An 18,403-nucleotide genomic window follows, 5' to 3' on the forward strand; every position below is an offset into this window, starting at 1 on the left:
TCCAAACTCACAGGATGTACACTGCCATGAGCAAACCCTAACGTAAACTATGGACTTTGGGTGATTCTCCTGTCCCCAGCCACTGTAACAAATGTCCCACTCTGGTGAGGGATGCTGATCATGGAGGAGGCTGGGCGGGGGGGGGGGGGGGGGGGGGGGGGGGGGGCGCGGGTGGTGTGGAGCAAAGGCATATGGGAAATCTCTTTGTACCTTCCCCTCCATTTTGCTGTGAACCTAAAACTGCTCTTTAAAGAAGTCTTAATTAAAAGAAAAAAAGGGGGATGGGGCGCCTGGGTGGCGCAGTCGGTTAAGCATCCGACTTCAGCCAGGTCACAATCTCGCGGTCCGTGAGTTCGAGCCCCGCGTCGGGCTCTGGGCTGATGGCTCAGAGCCTGGAGCCTGTTTCCGATTCTGTGTCTCCCTCTCTCTCTGCCCCTTCCCTGTTCATGCTCTGTCTCTCTCTGTCCCAAAAATAAATAAACGTTGAAAAAAAAAATTTTAAAAAAAAAATAAAAGAGAAAAAGGGGGATGGTGCAGACTTATGTCTGCTGATAAGGAGAATCTCTCTTACATGAAAAAACAAACTCACAAAACAAGGGTGGGCGGGGAGGAAGGAGGGAGAACGAGCGAGCATGCACATGCGTGGAAGCACGCCAACTATATTTGTGCCAACATGCGTACGTCAGTGTGCATGACTACAGGTACTTCAGGGGAGGGGGGCTATGGACATGTGTAGCTGATAAAATCAAACATATAAAGGGAAGGGGGAAGGAGCTAACAGCACTGACTGGCGTTACGCAAAGTCTAGTCTATGGGGCCCCTCACTCAACTCCCAAATCCATATCCAGCTCCTGCCTGCCCCACTTCGACTTCTCTTCTCGAACCTCTGCCGAAGACATTTCAAACCTAACTTGGTCAAAGTGGAACTCAATCCACTATCCCTCCCCACTCCATAGTATGGAAAAGCCCCATCTTGGTATCTCAGCACATCTACTCCCCAGTTGCTCAGGCCCCAAACCTGGGATCACCCTTGTCTTTTTCTTATTCCCTATCCAATCCATTAACATGGCCTACTGGCTACACCTCAAATACCCGAAGCCTGATGGCTACTCCCCTAGCCCACCCCTGTCTCAGTTACCACCATCTCCCATCGGGGTGCCAGCCCAGTCTCCATGTTCAGTGTTTGGAATTTCAGTCCTTGGAACCTTGATCCCTTTGGCTCTAAGTGTGTGCCTTTCCCATTCCCTCAGGCTGCTGCCTACACCTGGGGGGAGGGCAAGGGGGAAGGTGGCTGTATAGGAGCAGGAAGGGGGGTGGTGGGAAGCCAGGGCTGGGCAGGCAGACACCCACCGCTGCCGGAAGTCAGCATAGAGCAGCCTGTTGGGGAATCCTTGGCGACAGATCCGGATCCCCTCCAGAACCCCATTGCAGCGAAGCTGGTGTAACACTAAGAAGGCATCCATGACCCCTGGTTGTGGTGGAGGTTAAAGGGAAAGCTTTGAAGTCAATGGACACACCTTCATGCCCCAGAGAAAGACCATCAGCCCACATAGGGGCTTTCTTTGAGACCACACAGGCCCTGAGGAGAGGGAAGACCCAGCTTCTAAGTCTGCCTTGTCCCCTCCCTCCAATGTCCTCACCCCACCAACCCAGCCCTGGGGTGACTACCTGGGGTCTTGTTCTCGTTGGGGACAATGCAACGGACAAAGTGGGGCTGTGTGGCCCGTAGGTTGGTCATCAGCTTGTTGAGGTTCTCCTGGGGGTGAGGAGAGGGGAGAAAGCACAAGAGGGGCAAGAAGCAGAATTGGAAACCATAGTGGATCAGCCTGCTGAGGACTGGTGAGCCAGGCGTCTAAGCATGCCTCTGCACATCTGTCCTTCCACTGTTCCTTGGGACCCTCTTCCCTCTTCTGTTTGACTGGGGCCCTGTCAGTCGCCTAAGTCTTCACTCCCCCATCCAATCGCCATGCCTCCCACAGGCCCTGTGGCTCCCACCCCATCCCCCCCAAACCCTGCCCAGGCAGCGTGCGGACGGGAAGCAGCACAGACTTGCTGTGATGTTCACAAGAGAGGAGTTAAACATCACTGCAAGTCTTAACAGCCGCCCGCCCAGGGTGCAGGGGACAGAGCAGGGACCAGGGACGGGGCTGGAGACTGGCAGGTGAGGGCCTGCATGGGGCCCCGACTGGGCCTCACCTTGTGCAGCTGGGACACCGTCTGGAAAGATGCTGCCTTCTTACGCTTCTCTTTCACCCCAGACTTGGGGGGCTCGGCTAGGAGAGACATGGGACCAGTCATTCCGGGGGACGTCACTCTGTGAGTGCCCTATAGAATGGTGACCTTGTCCCTCTGTACTCACTGGAGCAGGACCCTGCATAGTTCTCATAGAGGGTGGCTAAGAGCTTGTTCTGCGACTTTTGGAAGATAGGGACCACCGTCTCATTCAGCGGATCTTTGTTTTTCTCCAGCCAGCCCACAATGCTGTAAGGCACCTGGCAGAGACCAGACAGGTGCTGAGCAAAGTTGGGGAACCAGGAGAAGGGAAGAAGGGGGTCAAGGGTTGGGATTCCAACAGGCACCTACCACGCCTGCATAGTGGACCACCTCAAAGTGGGCCTGGTATTTGCGCTTCTTGTCAGGCCGTGGCTGCTGGAAATTGGGTGACTTTCCTGCATGGTTATCATAGAGCTTGGCCCGGAAGCTGGCGTCTGAGGCCTTGGGGAACATGCACTCCTCCTCCAGGATGGACAGGATGCCCAGTGGCTGGGGACAGGGAACAAGTTTGAAGGGCCATCATCAAGCCAGCCCATCCTGGCTGGGCCAGATGCCATATCCCGGAACCCCTCCTTCTGGAAGCCTTCCCAGACCCCCAACTTCAGCCATTGCTGGGAGGGACAGAAACCAGAAACACACACACACACACACACACACACACACACAATAAAAGGGGGAAAAAAGGCAGCTGAGTTCAAATTTTGGCTTCCTCACTTACTAGCAGGGAGGCCCTTAGACCTCAATTTCCTAACCTACTAAGTGTTGAAATGAATACTTTCAGTGCTGATCTCACAGCAAAAACTGTTGACCACCCAACTATGCAAAAGCAGGATACAGAAATGCATAAAAATCGCCTGCTGCATGAACTCTTGTGGCTTCTTCAGCAATGTTCAATGTTCAAAATACATTTTCAGAGAAAAAGATGGGATATGAGTCTGAGGCTATAAAAGAAAATGCACGTCCAGGATAAAGGGTTTGGAGGAAACTTAACCAAAGTGCCAAGACACAGGCTGCAGTAGGGTTAGGGGGCAAATTTTTTTTTTTTTTTCCCTTTACTGCTGAGTTTACAGATTTTCTTTGATTTTTCTTTCTTGCAGTCTTTGTACAACAGGGAAATAGATACAGTCAATCAAATAAATTAGCAGACATACTCTCCCCTGCCTACCCCCAGGCAGGTCCGGTGAGATTGTGGCTGCAGTAGGCCCTCGTGAACTGCAAAATCGTGTGTGCCCATGACAGGCTGTTGGCCACAGTGCTGGGTGCACACTCACGTACCCACCAACACACATTCACACAACCTCCAACAAACCTATTCACACCCATGCACGCGCTGCCATTCACACACACGAACAGAGACACAGAGCCACACTCACATACGCAAGCTCACATCGATGCACCACTGCACACATACATGGGTGCTTGCACACGCTCGCTCACAAGCCGGCCCACGCTCATTCTTGCTCACTCGCCACACCCCCATCCCCCTCCCCTTGCAGTGGCCTTGCCCTAGGCCCCACCTTCTCAATGAGGTCAATGCAGGGTTGCAGGTCCAGGCCGAAGTCGATGAAGACCCAGTCGATGCCCTCCCGTTTGTACTCCTCCTGCTCCAGCACGAACATGTGCTGGTTGAAGAACTGCTGGAGCTTCTCATTGGTGAAGTTGATGCACAGCTGCTCAAAGCTGTTGAACTATAGAGGGAGGTGCCAGGCTCATCAGATATACACGGGGAGACCCATGGAGGAACGGGGATGTGCGCGACTTCACCACCACCTCCAGGCAGAGTCCCGGGGCTCTGGCCCCCACCCACCCATGGTCCTCTGCCTTGGAGAGAACAGAGCCCAGGGGTGTGGGCCCGCTCTCACCTCAAAGATCTCAAAACCAGCGATGTCCAGGACCCCAATGAAGAACTGACGGGGCAGCTTGGTGTCCAGGGTCTGGTTGATCCGTGACACCAGCCACCGGAACAGCCGGTCATAGGTGGCCTTGGCCAGAGCCCCCACGGCAAACACCACCTGGAGGTATGGAGAGGCTGGGCTGGGACCTGGCAAGGAGGGTACCCTGCTCCACTGTCTCCAGGTGAGCCCTGGCCTGCAAACAACTCACCTGCTCCACACTCTGGCCCTTGGTCACGTACTCGTTCCCCACACGCACTCGGGGGTGCAGAAGGCCTTTAAGGAGGTCCCCACTGCTGACCCCCATCAGGTAGGCAGCCTTGTCAGCACCTGGCAGGGCACACAGCAGGGGGGCAGTGAAGGAGGAGGAGGGCAAAAATATGGGCACCTGGGGGTGCTACTGGCCTCTGCCTGGAGTTAGAAGAGGGAGGCAGGGAGAGGTTGAGTTCAGGGCAGGCAAACTGTACGGCTCAGAAGGGTGAGGGTCCGGGATTGAGAAATCAGGGGTTACAATCAAGGCCAGGTAAGACTTAAATCAAAGGCTGTGGACAAGGGTTAAGGTTAACGGTCATGGACAGGACACTAGAATCAGGGTCAAGATGATGACCAGGTCAGGCCAGGGTCAGGCCCCCTCACTTTCAGTGCCGTCAGCCTCAGCCTGTTCCTCCCGCTGCTTCTGCTTGAACTTCATGTTGCCGAAGTGCAGGAGGGCCCCCACGATCTTATAGCAGGCACACTTCTCATCCACGCTGAAGCCCAGGATGTCCATGGCATGCTGTGGCAGGGGACAGAAGGATCAGAGAAGTCTGGGCTTCTCTAGGGGCCAGCTGAGCTAAGGGCACTGGAATTGCTCCCTGACCTCCCCCCAGCCTCACACATCCACACACTGCAGGCGCCCCGACCTGCCTCTCTCCCACCAGAGACCTACATCAGTGGCCATGAGCTCCTCGCCATCATTCATGTTGTCCACAGTGATGACACCCTGGCTGCAGAAGTGGTAGTCATAGGGGTTCATCGACAGAAGCAGCATATCTGGGAGACATGTGGAGAAGCACGGTGGGTTTGGCTGCATTCACCCAGTGATTCTCCTTCCCTCCCATCCCAGCATGGAAGGTTCTAGGGGCCACCCAGGCAGGGGACTCTAGGGCCCTCCCAGGACTTCTGTGTAGCTGAGTTTCTCACCCCCTCCCCCAGGCCTGTGGCTTTTCTTTCTTTATGGTTCTCTGAGGAATGAGCCCAGTCACTATGCAGGGTGCTAGGGCACAGGGAAAACCACACTCTGTCCTTGAGGGGCTTGTAAGAGGGCATAGCTGGGCCTAGACAGAGCCACTGCTTCCCCCTTGGTGCTGGATGGGGCCTCTCCAGTCTCAGGACAGAATGAGGGACAACCTTGCCAGGGCCATGACACTAGGGGCCTATTCTCCAGTACAAGGAGAGAGCTCAGCAATAACTAGGAGTCCCAGCTAAGGAGTGGAGGGGCAGTCCCACCCAGCCCCGTGGGCTCTGACTCCCCTTTCATCCACCCCTGGCCCTCACCCTGCAGCTCTGGCTTCTTCCCCGAGAGGATCTGGTAGTAGACATGGTAACCACGCTCACCAGGCAGCTGGAAGATCACTCGTGACTTCTCCAGGAGATCTAGGGAAAAGAGGGGCACTAGCCTACCTTCTCCCTGTACCTCCCCAGAGTGGGTCACCCCAATAGAGCTGAAGGGGTGGGGGAAGTTGTCTCAGGGGTGTGTAGAGAGGCACTGTATCCACACACATGCCAACACATACTGAAAAGTGTCTATCACGCAGGTGTCACAGGGTGGGGATGTGTGTGTATGTCTGCAGGTCTGCGTGTCTATGGGCAGGGGTCTTCATATGTCCTTCTTTCATCTATGCTTTCATCCCTTCATCCACAGACCACACTGCTTCCCTCCAGAGCAGAGCTAGCATGTCAGTGTGTGCGTGAAGCGGAGTTTCCATGTGTTTGCGAAGAAATGAGTCAAGGAGTGAATTACAACATTCTCTGGTCATCACATGTCTGTGCTTATCCATCGGGATCTGGTGATGCATCCCAAGGTGGGGAGTGGTCAGTGTAGGTCAGTGGTCTGTGCATGCAGCCTGGGCCCTGGTGTCTGTGCAGTGGGCCCTGGTGTCTGTGCAGTGGGGCTGGGCCAGGTGGGATGGGCAAAAAGTGGGAGGGCAGGCTTCCAGGGAGGATGGGGTGGTGTGGGGGGTGGTCACAGGCCTGCCCTTTTGGAGGCCAGAGAAAGAACTGAGGTGGGGTAAGGATCCAATCACAAGGAGCCTGACTGGCCCAACAAGGATTCGGGTCTCTATCCTAAGGTAACAGGGGGCACCTGGGTGGCGGTTAAGTGTCCGCCTCTTGATTTTGGCTCAGGTCATGATCTCACGGTTCGTGAGTTTGAGCCCCACATTGGGCTCTGTGCTGGCGGCAGAGCCTGCTTGGGATTCTCTTTCTCTCCCTCTCTCTCTGCTCCTCCCCTGCTCCCATTCCCTCTCTTTCTCTCTCCCTCCCTCTCTCAAGATAAATAAATAGTTTAAAAAATAAAAAATAAAGATCAGGTAATGGGATCTACAAAAGGTTTTTAAACAGAAACATAATGTGGTCAAATTCGTATCTGAGAAAATATCACTCTGGCTGGGAAGATCAAGCAGAGGAATGGAGGCTCAGAGACCATAGTGGATGGAATGTTGCAGGGGAGAGTAAGGTTGTAGGGGCTGGGCGGTGGCCAGGGGATGGAGAGAAGTGCCTGGAACAGGTGGTAGCCCCAAAGATTTGAGGATGGATGCTCAGTCAGAGCAGAAAGGCCCAAGCCTCTGTTCCCCACCCTCCCCTCGACTCACAGCTGTCAATATCTGCAGATGCCAGCTTCCCAGAGGGACCAAAGTGAATGCGGATGAATTTGCCCTGTGGGCAGAGGAACAGTGTCAGTCAGGGCCCTTTACCTCCCTGCTGCCCATCCCCACCCACCTCTCCCACCATGGCCACTCACAAAGCGGGATGAGTTGTCATTCCGTAGGGTCTTGGCGTTGCCAAAAGCCTCCATGGCAGGATTGGCCTCGATGATTTGATCCTCGAGGGTGCCCTGGTGACAACAGGATGAAGGGTCTGTCAGTCCTGGTGCTACCAACTGGGAGACCAGGGTACCTGATGGTCCTGCGTATCAGCGAATCCTGGACCACCTCTGGTGGGGAAAGGGAAGGGGCCTCCCAGGGCTCATTATTATTGCCTGCCCCCACTAGCACTGGCCCCACACTTACCCCAGTCTTTGTGGCCAGAAATTGCTGGAGAGAGAAGGAAGATGCCATTAGAAACTATGAGGTCTCACCAAGCTAGGGGAGGGTGGCAGTGGTTAGCAGGACAGACTGTTAGACACCCAAACATGTAGCCCCCAACCCCACTGCCCATGCCCAACCCTGTCAGCACTGTTAGAAAGAGAAATGCTAGAAAGTGGGAGCAAGCCTGGCCCTAATCAGGCACCTGAGGCAAGGGGCCATGTCTCAGGGTCTCCTACTGGCAGCCCTTCCCCTCCTCCAGCTGTCTCTGGCCTCTTCCATGTGCCTCCCCCTCCCATATCTCCCATATCCGGTGGCCCCTCCCCCTAAACCCTGGAGCTTCCTGACTAAAGTCTACTCCTCTTCAGACCCCAGCTCAAATGTCCCCTCCTCAGGAAGGTGTCCCTGATACTCTGAGGCTAGAAGGGCCCTCTTTCTGATCGACCCTTTTTACCCCTCACCTCCCACTGTGAGAGCCCTTCTTTACACTTCTCCATTGTACTGTGATGGGCTGCACCTTGACTATACAGCTGATAGACAAAATAGCCCTGTCAGGCGCATATTATTAGCCTTAATTTGCAAATGAGGAAACTAAGAGCAGGGAAGTGATCTCCAGGCCACATGGTGAGGGGCAGAGCAGGAACTGAGCCCAGGCATCCTGCCTCCCATGACACCACAGACACCATATGTCTCATCTAGAGGGACTTGCTGAATGGAGGAGGTTTCCCTCTCTTACTCTTCTAGCCTCATCCTTGTCTCTCCTCTGTTCCTTTCCTTCCCTTCCCCACCCTGGCTCCCTACAGCCTGGGAAGAAAGGGAGAGAAAGGAAGGAATGGATTCTAGAGTGACAGGTGCCAGGCCACCAGGGGACTTTGGTTATTCGCTCACCTTCAGGGAGCCCAAGACTTAAAAATCCCCCCAGAGACACTGTTAGAGGGATGGAGGCAGGAGGGAAATGGCAAGAGCCCCTCCCACTGAGCTCCACCCCACACACTCAGGTCCAGGCCTTTTGAACAGGGCTCTCTAAGGCAGATGTGGTCAAATTTGGGGCCAAGGGGAGGGGGGTTAAGGCTTTGAAGTTCCAGCATCCATAGACCCTGTGAGCCAGCCTTTCTTTCTACCTGTCTTGCCTGACACCCCACATACACTCCACCATGCAGGGCTCCTTCCTGCCCCGCCCTTCTTAGCTGCACCCCTGCCAGCTCTGGCCCTCTCCCTGCCCTCCATTCCTGTTACTGGACCAAGCCCCAACTTTCTGCAGCATCCTCAGAGACACTGTGGGGGTTCAAAAATGGGGTAGGGAAGAGAGGGAGCAAAAAGCACCAAAAAGTCAACAGCAAAAACAAAACAACTACCACAACAACAAAAAACAAAACTGCAAGGGAAAAAAAAGAAAGAAAAAACCACACAAGAAAATCAAATGGGAGAAAAAGAAAAAATAAAAACAACTTTAAATGGACAAAAAGAAAAGAAAAAGAAGAAAGAAAAATGCCCCAGAATAAAGCAAGGCTTAACAGGACCAGGAGTGGGGGCTGTGTAGAAGGTGGCTTAGGGCTTCTGGAAAGAAAAGACGTCCATTTTGGGGTGGAGGGACAGACATAGAGCTCTGAACAGCTGGTCTTGGGGGCTAGGAATGGATGTAATACTTGGAGAACAAAAACAAAACAAAACATTGGTCCCCCACTGTTTCAGAAATTTCAAAAAATCCATACAGAAATCACAGGGTGAGAAATTGCCCCCTAACCCTGGGTGTTAGGAATGCCAAATGCTGTTGGCTCTGGTTAAACTCCATATAAGCCTGCTTTTTGATTGACAGCAGGTAATGATGTCTTTGCTGCACAAAAACCAAGAAAAAAAATCACTTCATAGTAAAAGCCTGTTTGGTAAACTTTTTCAAGATATGAAGGTCATGACGGAAAGGGAAATTATATAAAGCGTTTAGGAATAGCTGTGGTCCCACCCCTGTGTGTTACAGATAGGAACGCTGAGGCAGGCCCAGAATTGGGTCACACGATGTGGAAGAGCAGTCACAGCCTTTCTCTTGGTCAAGCCTTGCTCAGGCCAGAGTCCGCCACCAGGGTGGGAGGCTCAGGCAGGGCTAGAGGCTCTGGGGAATCAACTTTTTTAAAAGGAATTTAAAAAAAAAAAAAAAGAAGAAGGAGAAGAAGAAGAAGAGAAAGAAAAGAAAAACAGTGAGAAGCAGTGGGGAGCAGAGCCCGCATGGGCGAGTCTTACGGCCTTCTTGCCCGGCCCATCTCCCAGGGCAGCGACGATGGCAAAGTACTGAATGACCCTCTTGGTGTTAACCGTCTTACCGGCCCCCGACTCTCCGCTTAGACGATACAAACATGAGTCACCAAAGCCCATCTGGTCACCCTAATTCCTCCCATCCCCCAACACCCCACCCCTCAAGCAAGGCTACTCTGTCTCCCCCCCCCCCCCCGCCCCACACCCAGCTCCCAACTCAGGACCCCCAACCCAACACTCTCCAGAAGAGATCAACCCTCAGAGGTGCTGGGTTATGTAAAAGCAAGCCAGCATAGAACATCCCTGTGAGATGAGAACACATATGATGATGTCACTGTCTACTGAGCACTAATTTCATGCCAGATACCAGGCCAAGTGCTTTACCTATATTGGCTCATTTAAGCCTTAGAAACCCTGTAAAGCAAGCACTACTATCACCCCCATTTTAGGGGTAAGGAAATGGGACTCAGGGAAGTCACATAAATGTCCTGGTGTGTGCCAGGCACATACGTTAACTCACTAACTCCTTAAAGCTCTGTACGATAAGTAAGTAGGATTGTTCCGCCTTTGTTGATGAGACTCAGGGGCCCAAGGGTACCAGCAGAAAGTGGATATGTAAGAACTTGAACCGAGGTCCTTCTGGTTTTAAAGGTCTTGCTTTTAACCACCAGGCTGCACTCACTCACACTCACACACACACACACACACACACACACACACACTCATACACAATGTCCATATTGGCTTGGCTGGACATGAACTTGGACATGAACTCTACCACTTTCCCAGGGGGGCAAATGAAACATCAAAATAAGATTCAGAAATAAGGAGACTGTAAGAAAGAAAGGGAAAGTAATCTCCTCCCTCCCCTTGAGCCAGAATCATAATTCCCCAAAGATTAAGGTGGGAGAAGATTCCAGGCCCTGGGGAGAGGGAGTATCAGGGCTGGTGATCACTCTGGTGTTTGGGTATCCCTTCCCTGTCCACCACCCCATAATGCATCTGCCCAGAATAGGGGCAGAGAAAATGCTCTAATTTAGCTTTAGAAGGATACCAGATCCAGGTGGTAAAAGCCCTACCCTAAGCACTTTGGACTCAACTCTGGGAAATGATTTTAGTTCCACTCCCCTCCTTCCAGGTGGCCAGCATTTCCCACCACACCCCCAGAGCCCCACACTCACGTGATCAGCATGGACTGGTTCTCTCGGTCTGGAGGAAAGGGGGAAGAGATAGGTAAGTTAGCCAAGGTGAGAAACCAGTCAGTCAGGAGTAGAACACTTTGGGTATCTGTGGCACTGGGGCAACCCCTCCACCACCCAGGGCCAGAAATGGGAAGGACGAGGTGGGATCATCCAGTGATCGGCTCCCACTTCGAGAGACAGAATGCTACGCTAGAGTGTCCAGCAGCATCAAAAGGAAAGCAGTGCAAGTGGAGGGAAAGGGGTCCTTTACAGAGGCCTCCCTGGAGCAGGGGTGGAGGTCTTAGGTGAGGGAGAGGAGTCAAGGCGGCTCTTACTGCGCAGCATGTCATTGTAGGCATTATCTGCCACTGCATATATGTGGGGTGGAGCCTCCGAGCGGCGCTTTCCCTTGTAAGCAGCCACCACGGAGGCCGTGTAGACCGGGAGCCATTTGTAGGGGTTGATGGTGACACAGAAGAGGCCCGAGTATGTCTGAGGAGAGATTATAAAATGGGTTATTGAAGGCCAAGTTCCCATCCTCAATCCCCAGCCCTCACGAAACCGTGACCCTTGCAATATTCCCCAAGGAATCACTTAAAGTGCCCTGCCATATGCTCTGTGGCTGTCCTACCCGCCCCAGCCCTTACTCCGGCCCGCAGCCCGTAGCCCCACCTCCACATTGCCAAGCCCAAGCGTCTAGCTGCAGCTCCGCCCCTACACTCTGGTAGCCGAACCTCCTCTAGCCCCGCCCCAGCCCGGGGCCCCGCCTTCACGGCGACAAGACCTCACGCTGTCCCTCCTCTAGCCCTGCTCCTTGCTCCTCACCCCCCGCCCCCCACTCCCCACCGCACTGTAGCGCTTCCCCTAGCCCCGCCCCTACCTCTTTGGCCCCACCCCCGCCAAACCCAGCCTGGCCCGTGGCTCACGTAGATCATCCAGCGAGCATAACGCTGGCGCAGGTTGTGTAGCACCGCTGCCTCGTTGAGGTGCGTCATCATGGCCATGTCCTCCAGCAAGTCGAAGCGGGGCGGGTTCATGGGCTGCAGCTCTGCTTCGCGTACTAGCAGCATCTGTCCGGGAGACCGTATCATAGGAGACCTTAACGTGGGGTGAGGTGGTAGGCGGGCAGCAGGTGACTGACCTCTGACCTCAGTCTCTTATGCCGGTGCCCTCCCAGACCCCTTTTTTCATCCAGTGCGCCAGCGAGCTGCACCCGAGGAGGCAGAGGAGATAATCCCGGAAGAGGGGAGCCAAACCTTCTGGTCTTTGGTCTCCACATTGACTCTGCCCCCAGTTGCCTCCGACTTGATCTCGGCCTCCACGTAGGCATCCTGTTCATCAGGTACCCAGACCCTCTTCCTCCCTGGTTGGGGGAGAGGAGTGGGGCTTTGAGAAAGGCTGAGGCACATCGAACTGGGGTTCCCAAGCCTTGTCCGTAAACCTCTGCCCCTCCCATGAGCCCCTGTCAGGATGCAGAAGTACACAAAGATCCTTCCAGACCCAGGATCCAGGAAGGGCAAAGCTGGGAGGGTCCGTAGGGACCTTGTCAGAGGATTCCCTGACTGAGGTAATAGGCCCTCACCACCCTGGATTACATACTTGGGTTCAGATTCCTGCTTTTGCCATATCTACCCTGCAAGCTCGGGAAAACTCATTCCCTCTGGGCCTGTTCCCTCAAAGGCAAAATGTTACGGGCATCTCCTGAAGTCCCATATGGAGAAGGCCTCAAAATCAGGCACATAATTCTCAGGGGAGCTCTGCCTCCCCCATTTCGCTGAAGACTCAAACCCACTTCTCCTAATTCTGTGTCTTGTGTTCCTTCTTGCCTGGTCAGCTGGTCCCACAACTTCAGGGAGCCCATATCTCATGGTGGTTAAAGGCATGGACTCAGCAGACCACCAGGTTCTGTTTCCTGTCCTGCCACTACTAGCCAAGTGCCTTACTCAGGACCAGCTACATAACTCTCAGTCCCCAGTATTACAATGCAGCACCCCCGTTAAAATATCATTAAACACTGGGGCCCCTGGGTGGCTCAGTCGGTTAAGCATCCAACTTTGGCTCAGGTCATGATCTCACTGTTCCATGGGCTCAAAACCCTGCACCAGGCTCTGTGCTGACAGCTCAGAGCCTGGAGCCTGCTTCTGATTCTGTGTCTTCCTCGCTCTCTGCCCCTCCCCCACCCACACACGCTTTCTCAAAAGCAAACATTAAAACCAAGTTTTTAAATCATTAAACATTTTAATATGGTGAGAGCTGAGTGTTAAACACAAAGGCCCTTCTGAGGGTGATGCCCTGTGCAACTGCAGAGGTTGCATACCCATGAAACTGGCCTTGGCCCTGGTCCCCAGCTCCCAGGTTATTGAGATGATGCATGGAAAGTCATTCACTCTGGGCCTGGCACAAAATAAGCACTTGATACACATTGCCTATTGTTATTATTGTCCTATGAGCAAACTAGGTCATAAATAGTAGTCTTTATTCCTGTCTTTGGCTTTAGCTCTATGGAAAACACTAAAAATAACTCCAGCACAGGTTTTACGGACACCAGCCTGCATACTAATCACTCCCATCTCAGAGGCCTCGGGCTCCAGCCACAGACTGCCGCTCCGGGAGACAGGGAATATTGTCCCATTTTACAGAGGAGCAAACCGAGGCTTGCTCACAAACATGCAGTGATGTACACAGAGTCTCAGGGAATGTACCCTTAAGGACCCCAGACTCTGAGGGAAAGGGCCAGGGCTAAAGCTTTGAAGCCAGAGTTCCCCTTCAGCCGCAAGCTCAGTTTCACCCCTCCCCACTCCTGGTCTGCGTCCATAAGGGCAATACCATGGCCGTGCCCTTCTGCCTTCACTTACCATCCCACGGGACAGTGTGCACCTTCATCAGATCCTGGTAGCCCTGGCGGAGGTAGCGGGCAGACTCCCCAAGTTCACTCACATCCATCATGGCGGTGGCACTGAGAGGTGGAAGATGAGGGACTAAAAATCTTGGAGGTTCAAGGCAATCCAAGGCATCAGGCACTGGAAGATGGCCGTGACGGAGGAACTAAGGGACCCAGGGACCCCAAACAGGGGTGTGATTCAAAACCCACAAGGCCTAATCCTCAGTGATTCCTCGGGGGTCCCCATCTCAGCCTCCCTGGTGAGCCCCCAACACACATACACACACACACTCAAACACCAGAGCATCCTTTCCCAGAGATAGAGAGAGACTTGTACCCACCCATGGGTACCCTCACCCTGTGGTTCCAACCTCAGCCCTGATCACCCACCTCAGCACACGGTGAGGGCTGGGAGTTGGGCTACCCCTTTTATTGCCACAGTCAAGGTCAGCAGAGGAGAGCTATGTCAGCAATCTCCACGTGTCACAGCCCCCCCAGCCTGGCCACAGGACACAAAAGGCAAATTCCCTTTTATCTCCACCAGCACGGCCCCTGGGCTATTTTTACCTCCCATTGTCATGGGATCACAAAGGCGGAGAGAGACACTCTTACTAAGAGAGAGGGAGGTTGGGATTCAGAGACTGATGGGGCAGGCACACAGCCGTGAGAGATCCAGGAAGACTGAGGAGCCCAGAGAGAGAGAAACTGAGTCACAAGGAGTCTGGTCCACCCAGAAAAAGGCTCACACCCCCAGAAACAAAGTGCAAGGAGACTGAGTGAGAGGAAACAACAGAGTGCCTTCTGGGACTATTTGGCACAATCCTCTTTATACACCCAGGGAAACTGAGGCCCAGAGAAAAGAAAGCACTGGCAAATCTCACAGATAAGTAGTGGCAGAGACCAGATCAAAAAGAGAAGCAGAGAGAGTAAGATATCCCTCTCCAGTACCTGCATGCTCTTACCTCCTACCTCTATCCCCATCTCCTTGGGGTCCCCTGAGGGAAATTGTACATGAAGAAAACTAGACCTGTGACCATACACGTAAAGAAATGATTTGGCTGAAAAGAAAGCAAAAGGAGGAAATTTAGAACAATTGGAAGACATTCAAGATTCCCAGGAAATCAACTTCCCACTCTTAGCCCCCTCCTGCACCCCACTCTCAACAGGGGTTCAGTGTGCTGGCACTCAGTCTGCCTGATATGGGCTTTGGAATACATCAGGGCACTTCCAGGCTGTCCTGTCCATCACCCCATTCAGGCCCTGGTGACACCACAGAAATTTATGGTCAGAGAATCAAAGGACCCTGGAACTCGAGACAGTGGACACATAGAACTACACAGGTCCAGAGCCAGGATTCCAGCCAGATGTCAGGCTGTGCCCACACAGAGAAATTCTCTGTACCATCTGGCTACCAATTCCAAATATGCATATACCTATATTCTATAAAATATATAGAAATAACTTCAAAGACCCATTTTCAACCATACATAGTTCAAAACAAGGTAAGCTGATAAAAGCAGAAGAGTGGTCCTCTGAGGGAGAGTAATGCATGGACGAGGCACAAGAGCAGCCTCTGGAATGCAAGAAACACTATGTACTGAGCAAAGAGCAGTGTGTTAACTAATTGAGCTGTACGTTCAAGATGTACCCATTTCACTGCATGTATGTTACACAAAAACTTTGTTAGAAATGCATGGCCAAATTTGGCAATATCTATTAAAATTACAAATGCCCAGACCTTTTTAGGAATTAATCCTATAGATACTCTCCAAGTTATGAAATGATACAGCTCTCCTTTGGGTGACACTTAGATTGTCCCCAGTCTTTTTGCCATTATAATCAGGGATATAGTGAATATTGCCATACAGTCTGAGTTTCTGCAAACTAAACACACCCTATTCAAGAAACAAATTACCAGCAACCCCTCTCTTTCATTCACCACTCCCTCACCTACCATCCTGACTTCTAATGTCACAGATTAGTTTCCAAAATTTCTATGAATGGAATCCTACATTATGTATTCCTTTCTTCTTTTTCTCCACATTATATTTGTGAGGACATCGTTCTGTTTTGATTCTCTTCATAGAACTTAGGTCGTTTCTGGCCTGCCTCCCCACCAACTAATGGGCAAGAGCTTGGTCTATATCCCCAGCACCTTACAGAATGCCTGCACACAGCAGAAAGTCAGTAAGTGTGTGCTGAGTAAGAGCATGAACCCAACTTGATAGATAGTTTCAGATTATAGGGTTTTGTTAGGCACCTGGGTGGCTCAGTCCTTAAGTATCTGACTTCAGCTCAGGTCACAATCTCACGGTTCATGAGTTCAAGTCCCACATTGGGTGAGCACAAGCCCCGCTTCAGGTAAAACACAAGCACCACTTTGGGTGAACCCTATTTCTCTCTCTCTCTCCCCCTCTCTCCCTCTGCCCCTCCTGACATTCTTTCTCTCTCTCTCTGCCCCTTGCTCATTTGCACCCCCTTTCTCTCTCCAAAAAAAAATTTTTTTTAAAGATTACAGGGTTTTGGGGCAACTGGATAGCTCAATCGGCTAAGCATCTGACTTGCTTTTGGCTCAGGTCATGATCTCACAGTTGATGGGTTCGAGCCCCATATCAGGCTCTGTGCTGACAGCTCTTCCCCATCTCTGCCCCTCCCCTGCTCACTCTGTCTTTCTCTCAAAAACAAACAAACAAACAAACAAACAAACATTAAAGAAAAAGATTATAGGGTTTTCATCTCCTTATTTAGAGAAAGCCCAGAGGGTGGAAAAAACTCTGCTTGCTGTTTAAAGATGCTCAGAAAGCAGGGCCTTCTTTCTTAGGGCCTGAGCAATAGAATTAGCCTGGAGAATTAGAACCTCTAATGAGCCTAGCCTATACCAAATATAATGTGGGTCTGAATTCTAGAATTATCTGTTCAGTGTATAAACCTGGGGCTGAGAAACCAACCAAAAGAAATGGGTCTAGAACTGTAAGTTCACTTCTACTACACAGGGCACACCTTCCTGCTGAGATGAACACACAGACAAAAATGATGAAGCGATGGGGAAACCCAAGAGGCACCTAAGAGAGGCACGAAATGCCACAATCTGCAAAGACTTAAGGCACCAACCTTAAATATATGAAGAGCTGTCCTGTAGCATACAAAACCTGTGTGACTTGTGTGTCCTCAAGAGCAGGCCAGTGGGGTGGTTACAAGGAAGCAGAGTTTGGATACATACACAGAAAAGGGTCTTTTCATACTCAGAGCCTGTCAGCCATGGAAGAGGCTTCGTAGAAGAAAATGAGCCTGCTAACAGCAAGGAGGAATCAAGCAGAGGTTGCACAGGGCTTGAAGCTTTGGACTGGGCAACCTCTGAGATCTGTTCCAACTTTAGGATTCTAGGATTCTAGGATTTTAGAACCTCCGGAAGCTTCATTTCTTCACCACCGCCCTCTCATCCCAACCAACCCACTCACTGAGTAGCCAGTGTAGACACTCCAAAGTCTTTCTTCCTCCCTTCTCTTCCCAACATTATGAGTACAGAGCCAGGACTATATGTACCTCAGTTTCGAATCCTGGCGTGTTAGAATCGGTATCACTAGAACCCTGAAGTGCTACAATCTAGGGGCAAAAGACTTGAGGCAAATATAACAAAATGTGTACAATGGTTTCTTAATTGTTCTCTGTACTTTCCTGTACCTTTTCTATTTCTCCCTGCCTGCCACCCTTTTCCCCAATTCCAGTTAAAGACAGCAGGGCATTAGGAATCAGGAGCATCAGGGCTGGAAAGGAAATCATCTCGTCCAGACCCTCTGCTTAGCTGAGGACACAGAGGCCCTGATGCGGACAGAGGGAGCCTGGGCCAGACTCCAGGATTCCACTCCTGAGGTTAGCTCTCTACCCAAGCACACGGAAACCAGCAAAGGAGAAGGTAGCTATGGTGAGGACTGGCATGAAGGCAGCTGGGTCACCTGCAGCCTGGCGTGCAGTGTGGGGTGTCCACCCTCCTGGGCTTCAGAGACTCTCCAGAAACCGCTCTAAGAACCACGATCTTCAAGGGACTTAATTAAGATGCTGATAGTGCTAGGAAGGACTGTCAGGAAGGGCTCAGCCTGAGGCATTCCGGCCTCAGTGCTCCCAGGCCCCAGACTGGCCTGTTGCCACCCTCAAAGACAGCAATGCTGTAAATCCCCTATTTGCATCCCCCACAGAAAAGCCAAGGAACCTTGGGCCTGACTAGGAACAGAGTTGGGAAGGAGGAGCAGGATCCAGGGTAGAGAGTAAAGCGGTGAAAGATAGAGACAGGCAGCCTTAGGATATGGGGAGCTGGAGCCAAGCCGGACACCATGGCCTCCGTGTCCCCTATTTCTCTCCATCAAAGGCCTCAGATAAGCACTTTTGTGGGGTCCTGGAGCTCACAGCTTAGTAGCAGCCAGAACTGGAGGCAGCTGCTGAGCTGGGGCTATTGGGGGAGATTCCCATGAGCAATGAGCTGATGGGGCAAAGCCCAAAAGGGACATACTACCTCTGGCTTCTCTTCTAGCCCAAAATGCCACTGGAGGAGCTGAGTATTGGAGAAAGCAAGGGCAGGTAGGGAGACAGAGAAGACAGGATTTGGGAGCCAGCCCCAACCGGAAATGCATCTGTCACCAATGCTCCTCA

The 18,403-nt window shown here is 52.2% G+C and overlaps 1 protein-coding gene across 5 annotated transcripts in view; it reads right to left on the bottom strand.

Annotated features, from left to right (window-relative positions):
* The window catches only part of MYH7B (myosin heavy chain 7B), a 42,404-nt gene that overhangs the window by 10,262 nt on the left and 13,739 nt on the right, over positions 1-18,403 (bottom strand). For 2 of the 5 annotated variants that reach the window (XM_045443636.1, XM_045443638.1), the window contains exons 2-22: positions 14,722-14,817; positions 13,734-13,834; positions 12,135-12,241; positions 11,805-11,948; positions 11,214-11,370; positions 10,879-10,906; positions 9,686-9,782; positions 7,436-7,459; positions 7,168-7,260; positions 7,019-7,082; positions 5,703-5,801; positions 5,095-5,198; positions 4,803-4,941; positions 4,378-4,496; positions 4,137-4,286; positions 3,792-3,962; positions 2,584-2,763; positions 2,360-2,492; positions 2,197-2,273; positions 1,669-1,756; positions 1,351-1,468 (exon numbers count right to left, since the gene is read on the bottom strand). In XM_045443636.1, coding sequence (XP_045299592.1) covers positions 1,351-1,468; positions 1,669-1,756; positions 2,197-2,273; positions 2,360-2,492; positions 2,584-2,763; positions 3,792-3,962; positions 4,137-4,286; positions 4,378-4,496; positions 4,803-4,941; positions 5,095-5,198; positions 5,703-5,801; positions 7,019-7,082; positions 7,168-7,260; positions 7,436-7,459; positions 9,686-9,782; positions 10,879-10,906; positions 11,214-11,370; positions 11,805-11,948; positions 12,135-12,241; positions 13,734-13,824 — 2,183 coding nt within the window. In that variant the 5' untranslated portion in view covers positions 13,825-13,834; positions 14,722-14,817. Of the gene's footprint in view, positions 1-1,350; positions 1,469-1,668; positions 1,757-2,196; positions 2,274-2,359; positions 2,493-2,583; positions 2,764-3,791; positions 3,963-4,136; positions 4,287-4,377; positions 4,497-4,802; positions 4,942-5,094; positions 5,199-5,702; positions 5,802-7,018; positions 7,083-7,167; positions 7,261-7,435; positions 7,460-9,685; positions 9,783-10,878; positions 10,907-11,213; positions 11,371-11,804; positions 11,949-12,134; positions 12,242-13,733; positions 13,835-14,149; positions 14,169-14,721; positions 14,818-18,403 lie in introns of those variants that run through there. The other 3 variants (XM_045443637.1, XM_045443639.1, XM_045443640.1) reach the window with 3 other exon arrangements.

This window comes from Leopardus geoffroyi, chromosome A3, assembly GCF_018350155.1.
Source record: "Leopardus geoffroyi isolate Oge1 chromosome A3, O.geoffroyi_Oge1_pat1.0, whole genome shotgun sequence".
Lineage (NCBI taxonomy): Eukaryota > Metazoa > Chordata > Mammalia > Carnivora > Felidae > Leopardus > Leopardus geoffroyi.